Source organism: Rhopilema esculentum, chromosome 12 (genome assembly GCF_057945365.1).
Source record: "Rhopilema esculentum isolate cy_ngs chromosome 12, ASM5794536v1, whole genome shotgun sequence".
Taxonomy (NCBI): Eukaryota; Metazoa; Cnidaria; class Scyphozoa; order Rhizostomeae; family Rhizostomatidae; genus Rhopilema; species Rhopilema esculentum.
In genome coordinates this window covers 175,506-195,780 of record NC_142826.1, presented here as the reverse complement: position 1 = coordinate 195,780, position 20,275 = coordinate 175,506, and the positions used below count along the sequence as shown (strand labels likewise).

The following is a 20,275-nucleotide window of genomic DNA, read 5'->3' as shown; positions in this document are numbered from 1 at the left end:
AGTCAAGTTTTAGTTCATCACACATATCGATGAAAGAATCACAGGAGTTACCAAAGATACCGAGACAGCTGATAGATAGATTAACAAAGTTTACTTTTTTGAACTTAGGGCGTAGTTCCTTTAGAAGGGAACGGTACTTCTCAGCTTTACGCGAAGAGTTATTGTCCAGGTTAGTCTCGAACCCAACAGTTAATTCGATGACATACAGACAGTTAGAAGCAGTTTTGATTAGCATGTCGGGACGGAACGAATCGCCAGTTATGATACATGGTGATAAATAAGCGGGAATGTCAGCATATATGAATACATCTCGGATACATTGAAATGATTATGCAATGAAGTGCAGGGCAGAGTCGTGCCTCCAAGTAAAACGCCCTTGCTCAAGGTATTTGTTACATCCAGCTACGACATGAAGAAGTGATTCAGGCTGAAGGCAGAATGAGCAATCTGGAGAAGAGCTAATTTTCCATAAGCAGAGGTTGTTCCTTGTGTTCCTAGTGTGTTGTTGAGATACCTTATCGTAAAGTTGAAGATGTTTTTTGGAAGTTTACTTTGAGCTGCAGACCAGAGTGAGGCTAACTTTGTATAGGAATGCTCAAGCAGGAATGAAATGATGAAGCCTTGAGATGTTAACTGAGTTTTGAGCTTTTCAGTGTGTTCATCCCTTACACATTTCAGTACCGCCTTAGTGTTCTTGTATGCGTCGAACTGTATATTAGGTCCATAATTGGTGTTCATCCATAGGGATTTGATGTTTTCGTTGGGCGAAGATTTGAGTGAGTTTCGAAGAACAATCTGGCACTGTTGAAACTTTACGGAAGGAAGCAGAAGCTCAAGACCAAAGTGTTTACGAGAAAGAACTATGCCACTCAATGTCGAAGATATTGGAAGCTCGAGCCACTGTCGAACGAATTTTGTGACAAGCTGATCTAAGTTTTCGCAAACCCACGTTTTGGAGAGATTAGCAACTGTGAGATCCCGAGAGAGCTTTGAAAGGATGTATTGATTAAACAGTAGAATTTTGTTCCGCGGGTGAATTTTCAAGGAATCGATAACTTTGAGCATCTCACGGAGAGAAGAGGTCAAGTGATCCTTGTGTTCCTGGTTCTTCATATCATAATTGAAGAAGCGACCCAGGTATTTGAAAGATTCGCCATGTTTCACAAAAGGGACAGGATCGTTGTTAATGAAGAGTTTAGGCTGAAACTGTGCAGATCTAGTTGCAAACTTTTTAATTCCAAAGGTGATGCACTTGTCTACGCGGATGATCATATTTGCCCATTGGCACCATCTTGTAAAACAGTTTAGCAATAATTGACTTTCGCGTTCATCACTTGTGCAACTGCAGCATCATAAGCGAATTGAAACCAGTGAACCGGGTTAAACAAGCGATCATTGCCGTCATGAGGAGAAAATCCAAGTTGTTTATATTAGTCTTGTTTTACCAGCTGAATAAAGGTGTTGAAACATAAATTGAAAATGAGAGGGCTGAGGCAGTCCCCTTGCAGTACTCCTCTTTTGACTGGAATGGCCGGAGACCTGAAATTATCGGTTATAATTGAAGTGTGGAAATCAGTATAAAGATTAGACACGAGATCTTGAAAGTGAGCAGGGATGTGATGATAGTCCATAGTTTTAATGATTAAGTTATGATGGACCTCTCCAAATGCGTTCTTTAAATCCAAAAGAGTGACAACCACAGAGCGTTGCTTTATGCGTGCTTTATTGATAATATGGGCCATCAGTGAAGTATGTTCCAGCACTCCAGAGATGTTAGGAGTGAACCCTTTCTGGATCTCGTGTTCAATGAAATTATTTTGTTTGAGAAAGGAAAACAGAGCATCACGCAGGCAAGAGGTAAATATTTTTAGCGGTACAGACTCGAGGGTAATAGGTCGAAAGTTTGCCGGATCATCAATGCTGCCTTTTTTATAGACTAAAACTGTACAAGCTTTTTTCCATTCGCTAGGAACGTGGCCCGTGGTCCACATAACACGTATTATTTCAGTCAGAAATGACCGGAGGTAAGGGCATCTCTTGAAACAAATAATAGAAATCTTGTCCAAAGGGCATGGAGATCCTGCTGACTTCATTTTGCGAATAACTTTTGTCACTTTTTCATAAGACGGGGGTTCTGTATCAAATGGAACTGAAGGTTGAGAAAGAGAAGGAATACATGGAGGTATGACAAATTGCCGGTCTGGGAAGACTGCTGAAAACATTTTAACGAAAAATTGTGTACAACGGTTAACAGAGAATGATGGCAGAACGGCAGATTGTTTTTCGATAACATTTTTTACGAAACTCCAGAGGTTCTTCGAGATGAGCTTATCGTAATCCTAGGATGTTGTTGCAGAGCTGCATATGTTGCGATCCTGGCTGAGTTTTGATCGAAGAAGGCGGGATACAAATTTAATTTCAGTAGGTGGAGCACTTAACAATTTCAGACGTTTTAATTCTTTCTTGAGTGATTGTTTGGAGCAGTCCTTATATTTGTTAAGTAGATCATTATCATGAGTTCCGTTGACGGTTCCGTATGAATGTTTAAAATAGTTGTAAATTGAATCGTTCATGAATTTGCTGCATCGTCTTTGGTGCATTTTCAGTCCTTTAGCACCCGAACATTCTTTCCCACAGACACATTTAACTATACCCGACGTCTGGAGGGCATTTTTGTCAGACTCTGATGTGATATTAATCGTGTTGTTTGGTCCAGCACTCTCGGGCAATCTTTTTCTGCAGCGCCATGTGTGGCGGCCTAGCACCTGAAAATCCTTTCCGCAGTACGAGCAAACCACTGAAATTATTAGAAGCCATAGTAAGCGAGGTCGCAGCATAACGATTCTGGCTCGGTTGAATACAATATACTAATTCGTATCTTTAAATAAGCGTTGTAGACATCCAGGCTGTTTGAAAAATCGAAGAAACGAGATCGTGTACAATGTGCGTGTGAACGCCACTGCTCAACGATAATAATGGAAACTTTTCATTATCAATTCAATTAAAACTACAATTACAAATTTCACTATTACAAAGGTAATTTGCAATTGGCTAGCCTAATAATAATAATAATAATAATAATATTCATACAATATAAATATATCGGCGCATTAATTATGGAAGATAGAGAATGCTTACAGGAAATTAAGAGAGGAATGGAAATAACAAGAGAATCATTCTTAGAATTGAAGGGACTCATGAAAAGCAATGTCAACATGAAAACAAAGAAAAGGTTACTGAAGACATAGATATTTCATATCTAATATACCATTTGAAGCATGGCCTATAAGCAAAGAAAACGCTAGCATGATCAGTGCATTTGAAACATGGTGTTACCGTAGAATTTGCAAAGTTAGCTTGGTCACTACGATCAAAGAAATGTTTGACCTAGTAAAAGAGCGACCGAATCTATTAAAGCAGATTACTCGACGTAAATCGTCATTCTTTGGTCGTATAGCAAAAAGCACAAATCGAAAGTTGTTTGTCAACATCATGCAAGGATTTGTAAATGACAAAAAAAACCAAGGGTAGCCCTTGAATAATGTGGATAGATAACATCCAAAGAATGGATCAACATTGAAGAATACGGACAATTGAAAAAGAAAGCACAATGCAGAGAACAGTGGAGATACGTGATTTCGAGGACGCTTTATAGACAGATTGATAGATTCTATAGCAACTCGCTTCTCATTTGACAATTTTCCTCCTATACTTCCTCCTATAGGCGTGGTCTATATGTCTACAAACAAAAACATTTTTGAGTAACTTACACATTGTTTACTACGATTTCTATGGCGACAGGAAATTTTTCAAGAATTTTTTCCGCCAAAACTTCCTATAATGTACGCCTATTTCACTTAATTCTTGCATTCAAATATTTGGTCTTGTCGATAAGTTGTCAAAAGTTCCGCCATTTTGAGCCCGGTGATGCAATACTTCTGAAACGGCAGTGTATAATATGTTCACAAGAGGGATTTCACGTTTAGACCTCACGGCACCTAGAAACAGTAATCGTCGTACTTACAAGATAAAGAGTATAATATTGGTTTATATGAAACACAATTTCAAGCTTTGATTATTTAGAGGAATTAAGAAATTTGCGTCTTTAATTTTTACCAAATGTAAGAGCGTCGCGCCGTTATTGGGAACGTTAAATATTTTCGAAAGAAAAATGCTGCGCCCAATGACAGAAAACGTTTCCATGCCGTATAGCTGGAACAATGAAAAAATTCAACTTGGGTTTAAGACTAAACGGACTTAAAGTGCTTTGCTGTTATCAAATGAAAGGCCCAGCTAACAATACTTAGAAAAGGACATAAAAATGGGCGTTAAACATGGGCGTTAAATATGGGCATTAAACATGGGCGTAAAAGGGGACATAATGAGTTATTTTAAGACACTCGTTAGACTGTGAAACAAACAGAATTTTTCGAAAAACTTAAAAAAAACATTTTGAGCTTTCTCGGGTCTTTTTGCTTCTCAGTTCGACTGGGAAAATGAGCTCGATGAAGAAAAATTCATTAGCAACAAATGCTCATAGGCAAGGTAACGGTGTATGTATCAAAATACCGATAATTGCTGTATTATAAGGTTATGAAAATGAACCTGGTTCTTCAAGTGGATTAAGTCGGCAGTATTTCGTCAAGTCATGCTTCTGGATGCAAGATTTTATTGGCACAAATTTGTACGATTTGGGGCAAAGCAGAAACGAAGGATCGTAGTTTCCCTGCAGTTGGAGCAAAAAATCTGTCAGCAGAAATTTAAATCATGGAATAGAAGATGAAAAGAAATAAGATATCAATGAGTGTCGGGTCCCTAATTCTGTAATTGGCTTCCTGTTTAGGAGTGATAAAAGAATTTAGGTATTTCCATTAATCTAACTTTTAATGGTAATATTTAATTAAAGCTGATAGAAAACTAAAATGGAAAAGAGCATTCTCGAAGAAGAGTGAATTATCTTGATTGGCCATTACCCAAATGTATCACGGTTACGATTGCCACTTATCTATCAAGACTTGGCAACATATGAAATTGAATTATTTTGAAGGTTCAGGCACTTACTTTATATCGCATCTTTTGACAAGCATGGAGATAGTAGCCAATGTAATAATACTTGAAGGACGGGCAGTTTTTCATTAGACTTCTTACAAAGTAGATTTCTCTAAAAAGAGAAGTAAGATTTATGAATACTGACTTCAAAAAAACTGTAAATAAAAGAGTAACTTCTTACCATTTTCACAATTTGCTGAATTACATGTGACGTGACAATAGTACATTCCCCTCACAGAAGTATTGCACCACTTCGAAGGAGACAAAATGGCGCAAGAATCATCGAAAGCTATTGTTGCGCGATTTGATTGTGTTTTAAGGGGTGAATGGGAGTGGGTCGGAAATGAAACAACCACCAATCAAATCTTCAATCTTTCTAGAGCACTTTTTTTAAAATAACCGTTTCAAAACGTATTTTAACAGTTTCAAATTTTAATATTTTGACGGGAGCTATGAACTTTTGAAACCGATTTATGCCTTCTTGAATTGGTTGCATAAATTGTGGAATTTCATTCCAAACTTTAAGAATTCTTTATATTAACGATTCTTTGGTTCTCCATGGTTCGTAATGTTTTTCATACGAAGCCAAATATTTCAACGATGTACAAATCTGGACTTAAAGGACGCCACGGAAAAACTTCTTGTTCGGAAATAAATCGTTGTAAAAATGGTTTCCTTTAATGCAGGTGAATTTTTATTTTATACTTGTGTAAGACACTCATTATTTTTTGTTTGGAAGAATTTTGAGCTGCAAAAAATTGCTCAGTATCGATTTTACTGTTCCTTGGTGTAAACATGGTGAAATAAAACAGACAAATTCGTTCCCCCTTTAACGTCAATTTTTTTGTTCACCCACTTCTCGGTTTATTACAACTGAAGCACTCTCGAGAAACCCTTTTAGATTTATTGAAGCTGTTGTGTGGTTGCATCTAACTTGGTCAACAATTTTTCAAAAATTAAAGACCACTTTCCTGTAAAGATTTTATAGGGATTCGCCTCTCATTTGACAAATTTTCTCCCTTAAGCAAGGTCTACATTTTTCCAAACAATAATATTTTGCGTAATATTTACATTTCTAACTAGATATTCTATGGCGTTAGCAAAATTTGCAAACTTTTCCCGCCGAAATTTGTTTTAAAATATGCCTATTTCACCCAATTCATGCATTCAAATGTTTTGTATAGTAAAAACATTGACAAAAAGTGCGGCCATTTTGAACAAGGTGGTGCAATACTTTTCTGAGGGGAGTGTATGGTAAAACTAGTTTTGAACAATGTATGGATAACAAACGGCACCGGAGAAACCGATCTCAAATCTTTTCAGCACTACGGAGTTAGAGTCTGGAACTCGCTACTTAGATCTATTAGGGACATCAAATCTTATATATTGTAAGTCTGCCTTTATTTACTTTTGGCTTTATCTAAGCCCGGCTGAAAGCAAGCTTACAAGATATTTTTTATACCTTTTTCATACATACATAATCAACACAAAGAATTTAAAAAAATTAAAGAATAATAATAAATATGATAATGGTTATACAGGAAACTCTTATCACCGCTTCTTGATTCTGATAGCAAACATACCTGTGCAATATTCGTTCCAAATATAACATAGATTCCAGGTTATAATGGCAATCCAGTCGGTTAGCCTGTTGCTAGGGCCTCGCTTGCATAGGGCTTTGATAAGGTGATGGAAACATTCAAGTTAAACCAATAGTCTTTAAACCAGCGTTTTTTCTATTCACTATGATCAAATACTTTTGCAGCATATAGCTGCTTCAGAGAAATCAGGTACTTACTGGACAACTCAGAAATCATAGTAAGATATTTGCGTTTGAATCTATGTGTTCCCAGGCATTGCTCCAAGAGGACAGCTGAATAAAAATGGGAAGAGCTGTGATCGACTCACCTCAAAGCAGAGAATGTCCCAAGTGATAAAAAGTCAAATTCTGGATCATAAAAGAAGTACTTTGATGACAGGCAATGCGGTAAAATGTCAATCACACCAACGGCAATGAGTTTACCTAAAAAGTGACATATGTATGTGACTATGAAAAAATTTATGCACAGAGCGATGGTCGCTTTGTTAAGATATGACAACATTAATTTCATTTAATTTCATTTTAAATATTTAAGGAGCGTTTCCCTTAAGCATAGCTGATTTTAAGTGGCGCTTAGTTCAGAATTTATAACTACAATTGAAATTTTTGTCAAAAAAGACAATAAATCTACTACTAAAATATTTACAATTAACAGATTACAAATAAAACTAGTGTATGAAAGATTTGGATGTATATGACTTCAAGCTCGTGATTCCTTCGTCTTTTTAGATCACTGGTTGAAAGCCAGATTCAGCTAAATGACCTTATCAGATTGGTTAATAGACTAGTTTCATCAGCATACACGAAAATAGAAAAACAGAATTATGTATGGCTTGCGGAAAATTTTAGTATTTTTAAGAAATAAAAGGGGAGCAAGGAAAGATCCTTGTTGTACAACGATATTTATGGCCGCAATTTCAAAATTGACACTATTAGCCCTTCAAAATTTTTCCGATTTAACAATTAGAACTTAAAGCATAAAAGTTTCCTTTGCTGAACCCCAAAACGAAAAAACTTTTGACAAAGAATGCCATGGTTAACTGTGTCGTATCTAAAGATTTTAAAACTAAAACCATTCAAACTCAAACCGTTAAACTTCAAACATTTCAAATTCATAACTTTCGGGCTAAAACCTTTAAAACTCAAGCCCTTCAAAGTGAAAGCTCTTAAAGTTTAAACCTTTACAGCCTCTTTAAACCTCTAAGGCTCAAACATCTGAAATTCAAAACTCTGAAACAAATCTTTAAAATTCAGACTGTCAAACTCTAAATTTAAAACTTAAACCTTTAAAATTCAAACTCTTTAAACTCAAAATTTTAAAATTAAAACCATTCAAACTTGGAAATTTCAAGCAAAAAACTTTGAAACTCAAACCTTTCAAAATCAATCATTTAAAGCTCATATTTTTCAAGCTAGAACTTTTAAACTCAAACATTTTAAAACAGATATCAAATTAAGTTACAAGTGGCAGTGAGTGTCTCTGTGTCATGCACTATTTATAATAAACCCAGTAGCAATAAAAAGTCTAAAAGCGACCTTAAAACAACACTTTCAAAACTGACGCAAAGTTTTTTTGTAGTTATGTCGAGGGCAGCCAATAGCTGTAAAAACTTTTCAAAATTATTGAGTGTTTAGACTGACGTTGAAAAAGAGCACTAGGATAAATGAACGCATTTTAAGGAAAGGCATATTTATGGGCAATACAGAGACTAAAGGAGGTCTACCCAATCTGAATGTATGCGTCCACTTTTCATTAGAAATAGGGGTCCACATTGAGTACTCTAACTTCTTAGCAGTGCAGCAATTTTTAGCACCCATTTTTCTTTACTTTTTTAATTTGGGGTCCTGTGTGTAACTTTTTGTGCTGAGAAATGAGTAACTTTTGTTTTTCTAAGTATCTTTAAAATTTTCTAAAAATTCTTTTGTTTTTTCATTTTTCTGGTTTGAGTACTGAAATTTCTTGATTTTGTTTCAGAATCTCTGGTTCTAGTTTGTTATAGCATGTTGCAAAGGATTACCGAAAGTCTTGAATATAACAAGCACTATGAATGGACAATTACTTTCTCAGCAATAGAATGCTGAACTGGAAGAAGCTCCCTTTGGCATCATTCCCGCTTTACAATGAATGCAATGCACGAAAATTACAACAACAATCAATGCCACCTGCTCTTTATATAAAATGACATTGAACAGACTTTGAAGATGAGGGAGGCAATACTCTACTTCTAGGAAAGTGACAACGTGACGCCAACATAATCCATGGCGTAATCCAGGATCCATGACGCAAGCAGCGTAATCCAGCAGCTTACACAGAAAATGAATAAAATATCAGGTTTGATTTGAGGGATGGAATCCAACCAGCATAAATGCAAACAATTTGAAGACGGTATTTGTGACTCCAACTTGCTTGCATTCAGGACCGGTGTCAGGTTTCAGGACAGTATGACCAAAGACCCTGGTAAAGACACTGTCACAAACACTGCGGCAAGGAAAGCAAAAATGATCCCCCCTCCTTAAAGCTGAAATACACTATGCATTTCAATGGATTCAATTAAATGGACAGTGTTGTTTTTCATTAAACTGGAGTTGTGTCTAATCAAATAAGCAAATATTGAAAGGAGGATAAAACTTCGGACCTAAAAGTGATACATTCAAAACCAAGCAGCTTACCATCCATGAAATATTGCTGATGAAATGCACCAAGACCAGTTGATGGCCATCCGGTTGCTGCCTCCCTTTCCTAAATGTTAGAAAAACTAATACTCTAGAGTTATTACGCTTAGAAAGGAATTGCTGATACCTGGTATAATTAGAAAAAAATTGCTGAAACCTAATACACCTTCATTAATGTTCACAAATGCATATAATGAAACGACATGATACAATGACAAAGCCGCTGGGAAGCAGGAATGCTCGGCTAGGTGCATGTTTTCTTGGACAGCAACACCTAACAATTAAACAGTTTTCGTCAATTTGCTGAACACAGCTCGATACAGTCCTTGTTTCCATTCTTTCCATTTTCAAGTAGGATCTTTTTATCGTTGGTAACATTTCTTTAAAGATTCAAAAATGGCTTTGAAAAAAGCAAACATTTAGCAAACTAAAGCTTTTCGTTTGCACTTTTCGTTTCGTCCGACACACTTCTCGATGGAGTTCGTTTTGCCCAAAACAAAGAAAAATCAGCCTCATCAAAACGTTTACACATAGGGCACTGATGATTTGTTCCAAGTCTAAACTCGACTCGGAACTTGAAAAACTAACTAAGATCTTTCTGAAGAACGGCTATCCAGAGGAAGTCATTTCAGTTTACATTAAGGAGAAGATAGGAAATTTCTCGGCTGACGTAAAATTTAGTCCTCAAAAGTGCCCGGTCTATCTAAAACTACCCTGGTTCGGTGACAGTTCCCTACGTTTTGAAAGTCAAATAAAACAGGCCATTACAAATTGTTTCTTTGCAGTCGACCCACGTCTTGTTTATAGTACGAAAATGGCTCTTCCGTCCATTCAAAAGGACTGCTTTCCTGCCACACAAAAAAGTTCCGTTGTTTATGAATTTACGTGCCAGTGCGATTCTGGCTACGTAGAACGCACTACCCAAAGATTGGAGGATAGAATAAAACAACATGTTTCGCCTAGTATTAGAAACAAAACTCGTCCCCAAAGAGCACAGCCACCTCGGTCTTGCAAATCTAAAATTACAACTAAAACCTGCGATTCTGCTATCGGGCAGCATTAACTAAAAAACCCAGATTGTGCAAAAATCTATAATGGCGACATGTTTCGGATTATTGGTAAAGCCCGATCGTCGTTCCACCTAGCAGTTTTGGAATCTATCTGCATAAGCACGAAAAAACCGCTACTGTGTAGACAAAAAGAGGTCGTTTTCCCCTTAGGACTCCATGGGTAACATTCTCAATAGGCAAGCGGCACTGATTGGTCAACCTCAACAGTCATGTGCTTGTGCTTCTGATTGGCCTATCTCGATCCACAACTGGGTATATATATTTTCTAGCGTAGAGTTTTCGGTCTATGTTCTGACGTTTTAAACTCTGAAGAGTGACAGACGAAAAGCTTTAGTTTACTGAATGTTTGCTTTTTCAAAGCCATTTTCAAGTTTTGTACTACCCAAAGATTGTTTGCATGCTTTAAAGATTCCTTGTTTGTCACTTGCAACGCTGATAAAGAAAGCATGCATTCTGGATGTTAACGCATATGTGTTCAATTTATTGATTACTAAGTGCATTAAAGAAAATGCAAAAGTCTTATGATATACTTCAGTCTACTCACCATAAGCGGACAGTCAACAAGAAACCTTTTGAACTGCAAGGGAAAAACATTTATGAAAGCGCCTTACAAAAACTATTTAGAATAGAATACTAAAACGCAAACGTAAAATAGAATACTAGCATCGTAAAGCATCGCAAAGTAGCCTATCTGCTGTCGGCCATCTTTGGTGTTTGGGAAATACATATTTTCAACTTCAGCGCTAATAAAGAACAATACTCTTTATCAAATATTCAGAGAGAAATTTCATGACACAGATAAGCAGAAAGTAAGAAACTGCTATAAAAAACCTGTTTAGAAGGCAGAGGTTCAAGATTAAATAGCACTTCATTTCTACTTGAAAATTATGACGAATTTATAGCAGAAAATGGTACTTGTATATTACAGCCTACAGTTGTACACATTTCACATCCTTGAATCTTTGAATAGGCATAAAAAAGCAGAAACTCGCGTATAATTTGAAACCGGTCCTCACTCGTATGAATGCAAAAATAATACAAAAATTTAAAGTAGCGAAGCAAGAAACTACTTTCAAGGACAAGAACGTCAACAGTACCTGTGAAATTGGGTTTTCAGACGGTGTTTCCTTATGGATCGCCACTTGATATTTTAAGAAGAGTTCATACTCTGACTGAAAACTTTCCAAAAATTCTTTGGATTGAGGATGCGAGCGTACCGTTCTAACCTAACAAATTGAAAGAAAATCGTTGATTGATCACTTTCTTACCCGTTTTACAGTAAGTTTCTCCTTTGGATCATTGTGTATCACTCTCTGATACTTGCAAAACAATTCGAAAGATTCTTCGAAATGTATCTTGAATTCAATATTTGATAAATCTACTCTGCAGCTTTTGACCTACGACAATAGGAATATTTGGCTTTCGTCAGCAATCTCATTTCATAATAACAGGACCCATCTCATGCTAAGCAACCAACGTTCGTAGAGATAAGTTGGTATACATAACCAAGCCAACATCAAATTGAACATTATAATATCATTTTATAGCTGTGGTAAATAACTAATTAACTTTCTCCGTGTTCACCTTTACCATCCGCATGCAAATATGACACTGTAATGGATATAGAAAAGATATGGAGATAAATCAAAGTCTGAAAGAAGCACAAGAAAAGTTGCTTTAATAGGGAATCGAAGGAGCCAAGGAGACAGAGCCTTTCTCAATATACCAACGTTAAAAGGAAGAGTAGGAACAAACACGTGCTCTTTATCAGGTAGAACAGTCATAACGGACAAGGATAGGGTACTACAAATTGTAAGAAGGTATTGTTCAGCTCTTCGTCAACAAATCTGTTATCAAAAAGAGCATAGACAGTCCCAAAATATTGAAATCCGACGTGAGGGACGAGGGCATTACCACTTCTAAAAAAGGTACGATTCCAAAAAGATTTGACAAGATTTGACAAGGATTTCATGTGGATTTATACAATTCCGGATTTCCTGTGGATTTTTCAGGAATGTTTAATGGATTTCGAAAGTTTTCAGATGTGCTTGAAGCCATTAAATCGCTCTAAATATCAGGCGCGAAGCACTGAAAGGTTGGGCGGGCAACAAAGGCGAAGCAAAGACTTAAGTAGCGGCATTGAAGATTTTCATTTCATTTCAAACTTATTTACATAGGGTAACAATTCAGTGTAGAAACCTGTTTTGCAATTGGCCCTGTGAAAAAAATACCTAATAATACCAAGTTATTTTAATTGAATACAAAAATACAATATAATACAAGCTAAAAGAATAAAACGAAAGACCGGGAAACGAAAAGAAGGACGGATTTGTCCATGTTAGAGACCCTTGTAAGTTTTAAGTCTCAATTTGAAGAAATGGATGGAGAATGCCAATTTCTATTCTAAGTCAAGATCATTCCAAAATTTAGCACCATGACAAGCGAAAAAACCTTTAAAATTTTTAAATCTTGCAATTGATACAGAGTTTGCTATAGATTTATCATCTTGCCCCGGATAAAGATATTTTGCAATTTAATGAACTTTTTGTAGAGTTAATCATCCTTAAGCAATAAATCTGGCATAGTACGAAATCTAGCATAATTCTGGCATAATTTGAATATTTAATAAGAAAGTCAACCTTTCCATTGATAAGTGATTCGCTGTCTATAGTAAATGCGTGGCTATAATTATGCGAGTAAAACACATTACACCCACAAATGTGGCTATAATTATGTGAGTAAATTGTGGGGCAGTCTTATCATAACATACCAGTACAAGACAGCAAGGGTTAATAATGGCATCTGCATTTAGAGGTAGTTGATTGGCTACTATCTGAGTTTGCAATGCTGATTTCAAGAAATAGCTCTGTAAGTAAAAAATATTGGCCAGCTAGATTTACATAAATACAACTATATATACACATATTTCATATTTGATGATTAATATTTGGTTTTTTTGGTATATTCAGTATTCTGACCACAATTTCATTTAGCATGCGCTAGCCTGTTTTTCATAAAGGAAAGCCTTGATTTGAAATTTGGCATAATATTTGTAAACTTAGCATAATTTTATGAACATTTTGGCATAATTTCTAAATGCGATCTGGTCACACTGATTAGAAACGGAAAAACTGAAGAAAAGTCTTGTTTTTACTTACTTTTTTACAGAATAAATAAAAAAATCAACTGTAAAAGGGAATTAAGCCATAATGATAGGTGCAACAAAGCCTTGTAATTTCGTCTATTTGAAAGAGAGTTTTCAGGGTTTTAGCTCCCAAAATAAAATATTATCAAACCGCAATGACATCAACGATTATCGTTCAAAATGAACATAGCCTTTTCCAAGGGAAATTAGCTGCGGGGGCAAACCTTTGTTTATGAAAAAAGGGACAATAGCCTATTGTTTAAACAACGGAAAGCCACTTGGGCTGCAGGGGCAATTGCTCCCTAGCAAGTATGTTAAAAAGGCCTCGATTTGCAGCTTGGTGTCTTCGTTGGGAGCATCTACGTCGCTTAGTGCCGAATACAAGCATTCAACGCAGGCTGCTTGATATAGAATTGTGTGGACTGGTGCACAGTCGATATTGGCTTTACCATAAATGCACAGATGCACAGACTTTGTTGATACCAATTTTTCGACAGTCATGTAAACAAAACATGCTTTTTCTAAATTTTGAGAAAAAAACATTTTTTGATTCTAAAATTTTTGGACGGGCACAGAGGGGCAGAAAATTATAGTTGGGCGGGCAATACCCCCGGGGCCCTCTGGGTTTGTGCCTGCTGATATGTCAAAGCAAATCTGTTGGAGCATGTTAGATGCTACCTGGCAAGTTCTACATAAAATGAGCATGCACTACGATATTCTAAAATATAAATTTGCCTAAAAGCAATAAAAGAAAGTCATATCTGTGATTCTGCCTTTTTTACTTTATTTGCTTTTCGCTTTTTCATTTTTTATAGATTGGATTAAACAATGGTAAACAAACTGCAAGTGTAGTTTCGTCCGCATCTAATCCTATAAGTGAAACACCACTTTTCATCACAAAAAATTTCATGTCGTGCTTCTGTAATATTGCTTGAACATGAAAAACTTGGGCCCTGATCATGGCTTAACAAAACAATGTTAATGTCTCGAATTAAAAATAATTACGAAATATCATATGTAATCCTATTTTCCCACTGTGGAAGGACATGTGGTAACAAACCAACCGGAACTTAAATGATAGGTCGATAATTGAAACTAAGAATAGGTCACTGCAAAAGTAATTTTCCAACAAACTGCAAAAGTTACTTTCCATGACCAACATTACCCAAGATAGGCAGGGAATTCCATGTAAGTGACTGAATTTTTGCCTAACCTCGAATGTTATTACTAATTTCCACTAAATCGACCATGTAGATTACAAATCCAAGATGGTTCACTTTCGATTTTGACCGGAAGTGCCTTAATTTGATGACGTCAGAAAACAAGAAATTAATCCATTCTACCTGCAATTTTTCGGTATCCTTACACCCATTTTCAAGAATATTTGCATATTTTGATTCAGCACCACAAGGGCTATCGATTGGTATATATTTTATTAATTTTACTGACAAATTTATTTTTAGAAATGACGTCATCATGACATAAAGCGATGTTTTCCTTGGACTTCACTAATTTGTTGTTACCAACATGTGTTTTATGATACAAAAATGCATTCCTTTGCAGGGCAATTCTTAGTATACCAAATTGGGGGCAATTTACCCCTCACCCTCTCGTTCTATTAATTACTGAAACAATAGTTTATCTTGTTCTTCAAGAAGAGACTTGTTGTGGGACTGGGATATATTGTATGTTTAAGAGACTGTCAAGCTCAGTCATATAGAAAAGGAAGTCAAACATTTTTTATAATAAATTGTCTGTAAGGGACTCAGTACTCAATATTCATGACAATTAAGTAACTTTCAGTACTTAGACATGTCTAATGTTCGCCTATGTTTCTCATAAAAAAACTGTGTATTTAGTCTTCGAAAGACTTTTGAATAACAGCTAACACAATTTCATTGTTACGCAAATGAAAAACAGTTATTTTGCGTTAATTGACTGCTTTTTCCGGAAATGGCAAAATTTCCAATCCTCTGAAATATCAGAGAACATTCAACACAGAAATTTTTGTGTTGTCAGTTCAAAAAGCAATAAACCTGCTTGTAAACTGTGACTGACTAAAGCAGAACAGTTTTGACAAGAAACATGGCCTCAAGTAGGTCTTTTCTTGCTTTGCACGATGAAGAAGAAAGAAAATGTTTGCTTTGTGGATATTTGATTAAAGGAGGAAAAGTGACTGAATTTAAGAGTGCAGGTTGGGCGGCTTCGAAGGAAAAGGCCCAAAGATGGTCTATGATAAACATTACCTTTGACGATCAAGAATACTGCTTTACGAAAGTTCATGAAAAGACAAAGGACTGTGATACCGCTTTTGGCAAAGCTCATACGAACTGCAGAACATCTGTTCGAACCATGATAGAACGGAGTGAAGCAAAGCATGGTGCTATTCAGGAAGGGATTGATGCTGGTGGTAGCGAGGACAATGCTGACGAATGTGGCACTGGAGGGATTTCACGTAGATCTGTTAGGCAACATCTGAAGAACAAACGCTTGTGTTTTGTTTGCAACAGCCGAAGAGAAATTGATGACAAAAATGCTTACAATGAAGGTGGACTAGGCCGGTGTACAGAAGGCAGAGCTGCAAAGCGAATTCTTGAAAGAAAGGATGAATTTTTGAAGTGTCCAGAGCATCGATTTTACGCAGCTGTGAACCGCTTACAGCTGTTAACAAGTGGTGAGTCACATGACGTGTTTGCAGCAGACATCTTTTACCATCAATAATATCAATGGTGATGCTGCACAAAATGGGCAACTGCATATCATACAACGATATTAGAATGCAAAACCAAGCGTGGGCGAGAATGGTTTCAGCCAACAGTCAGATATCTCACAATATGGCCAAGGGAATAGCAACTCATGCTACCATCGACAATAATGACGGATGCCATCGACAATAATGACGGATGCCAAGATACTATTACTGGTGAAGGGACCACTCAAGACACCAATTGCACTTTGTTTCAGCCAGTGCTGCAGGTTGGTGTCAATTAGATTTAATTTTTCATTCCCTGTGCTCTTTACAAGAAGCAGATATAAATTCACAACTTATACTTTTGAATGTTGATACAGAGTAAAAACAAAATGCTTTAAGTGAACAGTCAGAAAGTAAATGTCGTTGGAGGATGTTCAGAAAGGAAGACTAAAAATTTTGTAGCCCTTTTTTAAACCTACGAAAAGATTTCTCAATCATTTGAAATATTAATCTATCACTCTTTTTGATATTTTTAGATGAGGCGATTGCACCAGAAACAACAATTGAAATTTTTAACTTGTTGCCGATGAGGACGAGCTAGAAACAATACCGGAGTTAATTTTGGTGTCAGGAAACCTCCCCAACTGTTCCCTAATCATGAAGATGATGATGAATTTGATCTTCTCGAACTTTGTTTGAAAAGAGATGTTATGTGGGCACTTCTTGAAGGTACTAAAATGCGTGCGGTACAATATGATGAATTTAAATAACGATCAATGCAGGTAAATTGTACCAGGAAAACTTTTTTTTTTAAAAATAATTAACATTTTATTTTTTTACGTTTCGAGCATAGCCCGTTATCAAGTGAGATAGAAAAGCGACGTTAGAACTAAAAACCGTTAAAAGAATATGGAATTCGACGAATGGAATAGGAGGACGAATGTGAGAGCATGGAAAAGAAATATATGGAAAAGGCTAATAAAAATGAATATATATATATACATATACACAAATACAGAATATATGCACACTTATATGAAGAAAAGAAAAAAAAAGGAAAAAGGGAGGGGAGGGAGGGGGGTTTAATGAAGATACGTAAATTGTTTATTGAGTCCAGAAGTATATAAAGTTCCAAGTTTAAAAATTATCCGTTTTTCCAGTGACTTTCTCTTAGCACTGTCCGTTGGGGCAAACAAAACTACCATGTCATCTTCTGTGTGATTCTCCAGGTTAAATGTTTGGAAATGTTGCTATCAGGATCACTGTCGTGTTTGTTGTTGAGGTGGATTTTGTTCCTGACATTACGTAAATGCTCACCAAACCTGTTGTTAATCTGGCGTGATGTTTCACCAATATACAGAACATTACATTTGGTGCAAGAGATGCAGTATATGACACATGAGGAAGAACAGGTGAAACTTGATTTAACAGAAAATGACTTGTTACCATTATTGTTAATTATTTTAAAAAAATTTTCCTGGTACACTTCTTGAAGGTCTCCGGGACAAGGCGAAGAAACTGATTTGATTGGTTCATGGACGGTTTTTAATAGAGCAGTAACAGAGTTAAGTACGAGAAAATCTCTTTTAGAGTACATGCCAGTTATTCCAGAACCACCGGAATACCCGGTGTGCAAAGCCTTTTTGACAAACTGTTTGATCTGATGAAGGAGTTGGAAATCGGTCATGTATTTGCGCATGCAGACGAACAGGTGTATGCTCGTCTTGCGCATATTTTATGGAAATATCCAGAGGTGTATCAAAAAGTCATCATTCTGATGGGAGGATTTCACCAGCTGAGAGTGAGGCAAATAATACTCTATAAACGACAGGCATGCAAAGGCTACAAATCTTTGTGGGTGGATGCTGGGACAATTGCTGCAGGATCTGCAGACAAAGCGGCGGAAGGGGGGCATTACTACCGCAACATGCGACTTCACAAGGAGACTTTCAATGCTTTAGTTCAATTTCGTGCCCAAAGCTTAACTGCAAATTACGAAAAGATGGATCACACTTTGATTCAGCTGCTACAGAAATTGAGGTCTGAACCGGATTCCGAGACAGTCAACATGGTCCTTGAAGATCAAAAGTTTAACCTGTTGTACAATAAGATTATTCATTGTAGCGAAGGTACAGAGTGCCAAATGACTGTGGCATATCTAAAAGATGTTTCATCTTTGCTTGCTCTAGTTTCTGCTGTCCGTGAGAGCAATTTGGAACAACATTTACAAGCAGAACGGGAAATATTGAAGCAGTGCTTCGCATTTGATCATATCAATTATGCAAGATATATGTCGTTCCAGCACGTTTATTTACGAGATTTGGAGAGAAAAAATGATCCAGCTTTTACAGATTTAAAGCTCAGAGGATTTGGAGGCAGTTTTTCCGGTGCAAAATTTTCAAATATTCACGGGGATATGATCACAGAAGTATTCAACGGAGAAACAAAAAAAAGCTGGTCCTTTTAGAGCTGGATTTAGCACTAGTCCAAGCCAAATTACAGTTAGCATTAAGAAAAAAGATCAATATATCTACTTCTTCAGTTCACAAGGAACAAACACCATCTGGAAAGAAGATGCATGTTGCTCATGTTAACGCTCTCAAAGACAAACTGATAAGCTATCAAATTGATCCATTTGCAGATGGTTCAGCCAGGCATCTAACGACTGGCTCAGAAATTGACAAAAAAGTCATTGCAGGTTTGCTAAATGCACCTTTATTGGAAAATGACAAGTATTTGCAGTTCTTTGATGAAAGACTTGTAAAAGGAACTGTAGATTTCTTTCAGCCGATAAAGAAGGTTATGCTACCAATAGGGTTAAAAAAGGAAAAGAAAGTTCCTAAAGTAATGGCCGCATTAAAGCAAGATAGACAAGCGTTTGGGACAATGCTGAGCAATTCAGTGGATCTTCACATCGCCTTCGAGTATCCGCTAACTGCTGTTCCACTTAGCATTGCAACACCGGAAGGGGAACTCCGCCAGTCCCCTAAAAATGTTTTCAGAAACTTTATGGTGGAGGAATCAAAGTCAGTGACAAATGAATGTCCAAAAAAAGCACGATGGTTAATTGATGGTATGGCGGCAGTACGTTCTGTTAAGGCAAAGGAGACCTACCGTGAATGGCTTATTTTATTATTAAACTTTGTTACGCCATCTGCAGCTGCCAGCCCCTTGTCGATGAAATCATCAATGATACCTACTAAAGTATAAGTGCGAAAAACGGGAAAAGGCTTAAAAGAGGTAATACACTACAGCGTGCTCACATACAAGCGATCGACCAAAAAATTGCTCCAAGGTAATTCATGGTCAAGCTTTTTCAACCATATCGAGAATAAAAAGGACTTGATATGATTAGCTAGTAAATTTTTCCGAAGTGAAGAGGGTAGGCGACATTTGAAAATGCCATTGGTTTTCACGGAGCAGGAACAACAATGGGAAATAACTCGTGATGGTGCTTCAGAGTCTTTTGAATGCAACCATGAAGAAGCCGACTCTAGACTTGTTTTACAGGCATGTGAAAAAGATACAGTTGTAGTGGTAGTTGCCAAGGACACAGATGTACTAGTAATACTTGTGCATGCTTATGCCATTGTCAAGCCATCTTCAAAGTGGTTTATGAAAATAGATCACGGGAAATATGTCGACGTTGGAAAAGTGTACGACTTTTTGGGTGAAAATGTTTCAATGCATTTACCCCACATTCACGCAATCTCATGGTGTGACACAACCTCCTTTTTTTATGGTGTTGGGAAAGTCAAGCTCCTAAAGAAAGTAATGAAGAATCAAGATTCACTAGATCTCTTAAGTTCATTGGGAGAGTCTAAAGAGTTGGATTTGCAGAGTATCAAGAATATCATGGTTTTCGTCCAAACTGTTATGTATTCTGGGAGAAGGGATGAGTCGTCTGTGGACACAAGAGTTCGCTTGTATAAAGCCATGAAAACGAAATCATCGCAGTCATTGCCTCCAGACCCCGACTCAATTCATCAAGCAGTTAGACGTGTCCATTATCAAGTCTATTATTGGTTAAGATTTGCAGAAAAATC

At 36.7% G+C, this 20,275-nt stretch overlaps 1 protein-coding gene across 3 annotated transcripts in view; it reads right to left on the bottom strand.

Moving 5' to 3' along the window:
- Positions 1 to 20,275, bottom strand: part of LOC135681302 (arginyl-tRNA--protein transferase 1) — a 59,453-nt gene that overhangs the window by 9,914 nt on the left and 29,264 nt on the right. For 2 of the 3 annotated variants that reach the window (XM_065195688.2, XM_065195691.2), the window contains 6 exons: positions 11,490 to 11,618; positions 10,937 to 10,969; positions 9,320 to 9,389; positions 6,958 to 7,072; positions 5,062 to 5,161; positions 4,606 to 4,726 (listed from right to left, as the gene is read on the bottom strand). In XM_065195688.2, coding sequence (XP_065051760.2) covers positions 4,606 to 4,726; positions 5,062 to 5,161; positions 6,958 to 7,072; positions 9,320 to 9,389; positions 10,937 to 10,969; positions 11,490 to 11,618 — 568 coding nt within the window. Of the gene's footprint in view, positions 1 to 4,605; positions 4,727 to 5,061; positions 5,162 to 6,957; positions 7,073 to 9,319; positions 9,390 to 10,936; positions 10,970 to 11,489; positions 11,619 to 11,660; positions 11,790 to 20,275 lie in introns of all 3 variants that reach the window. The other variant, XM_065195689.2, reaches the window with a different exon arrangement.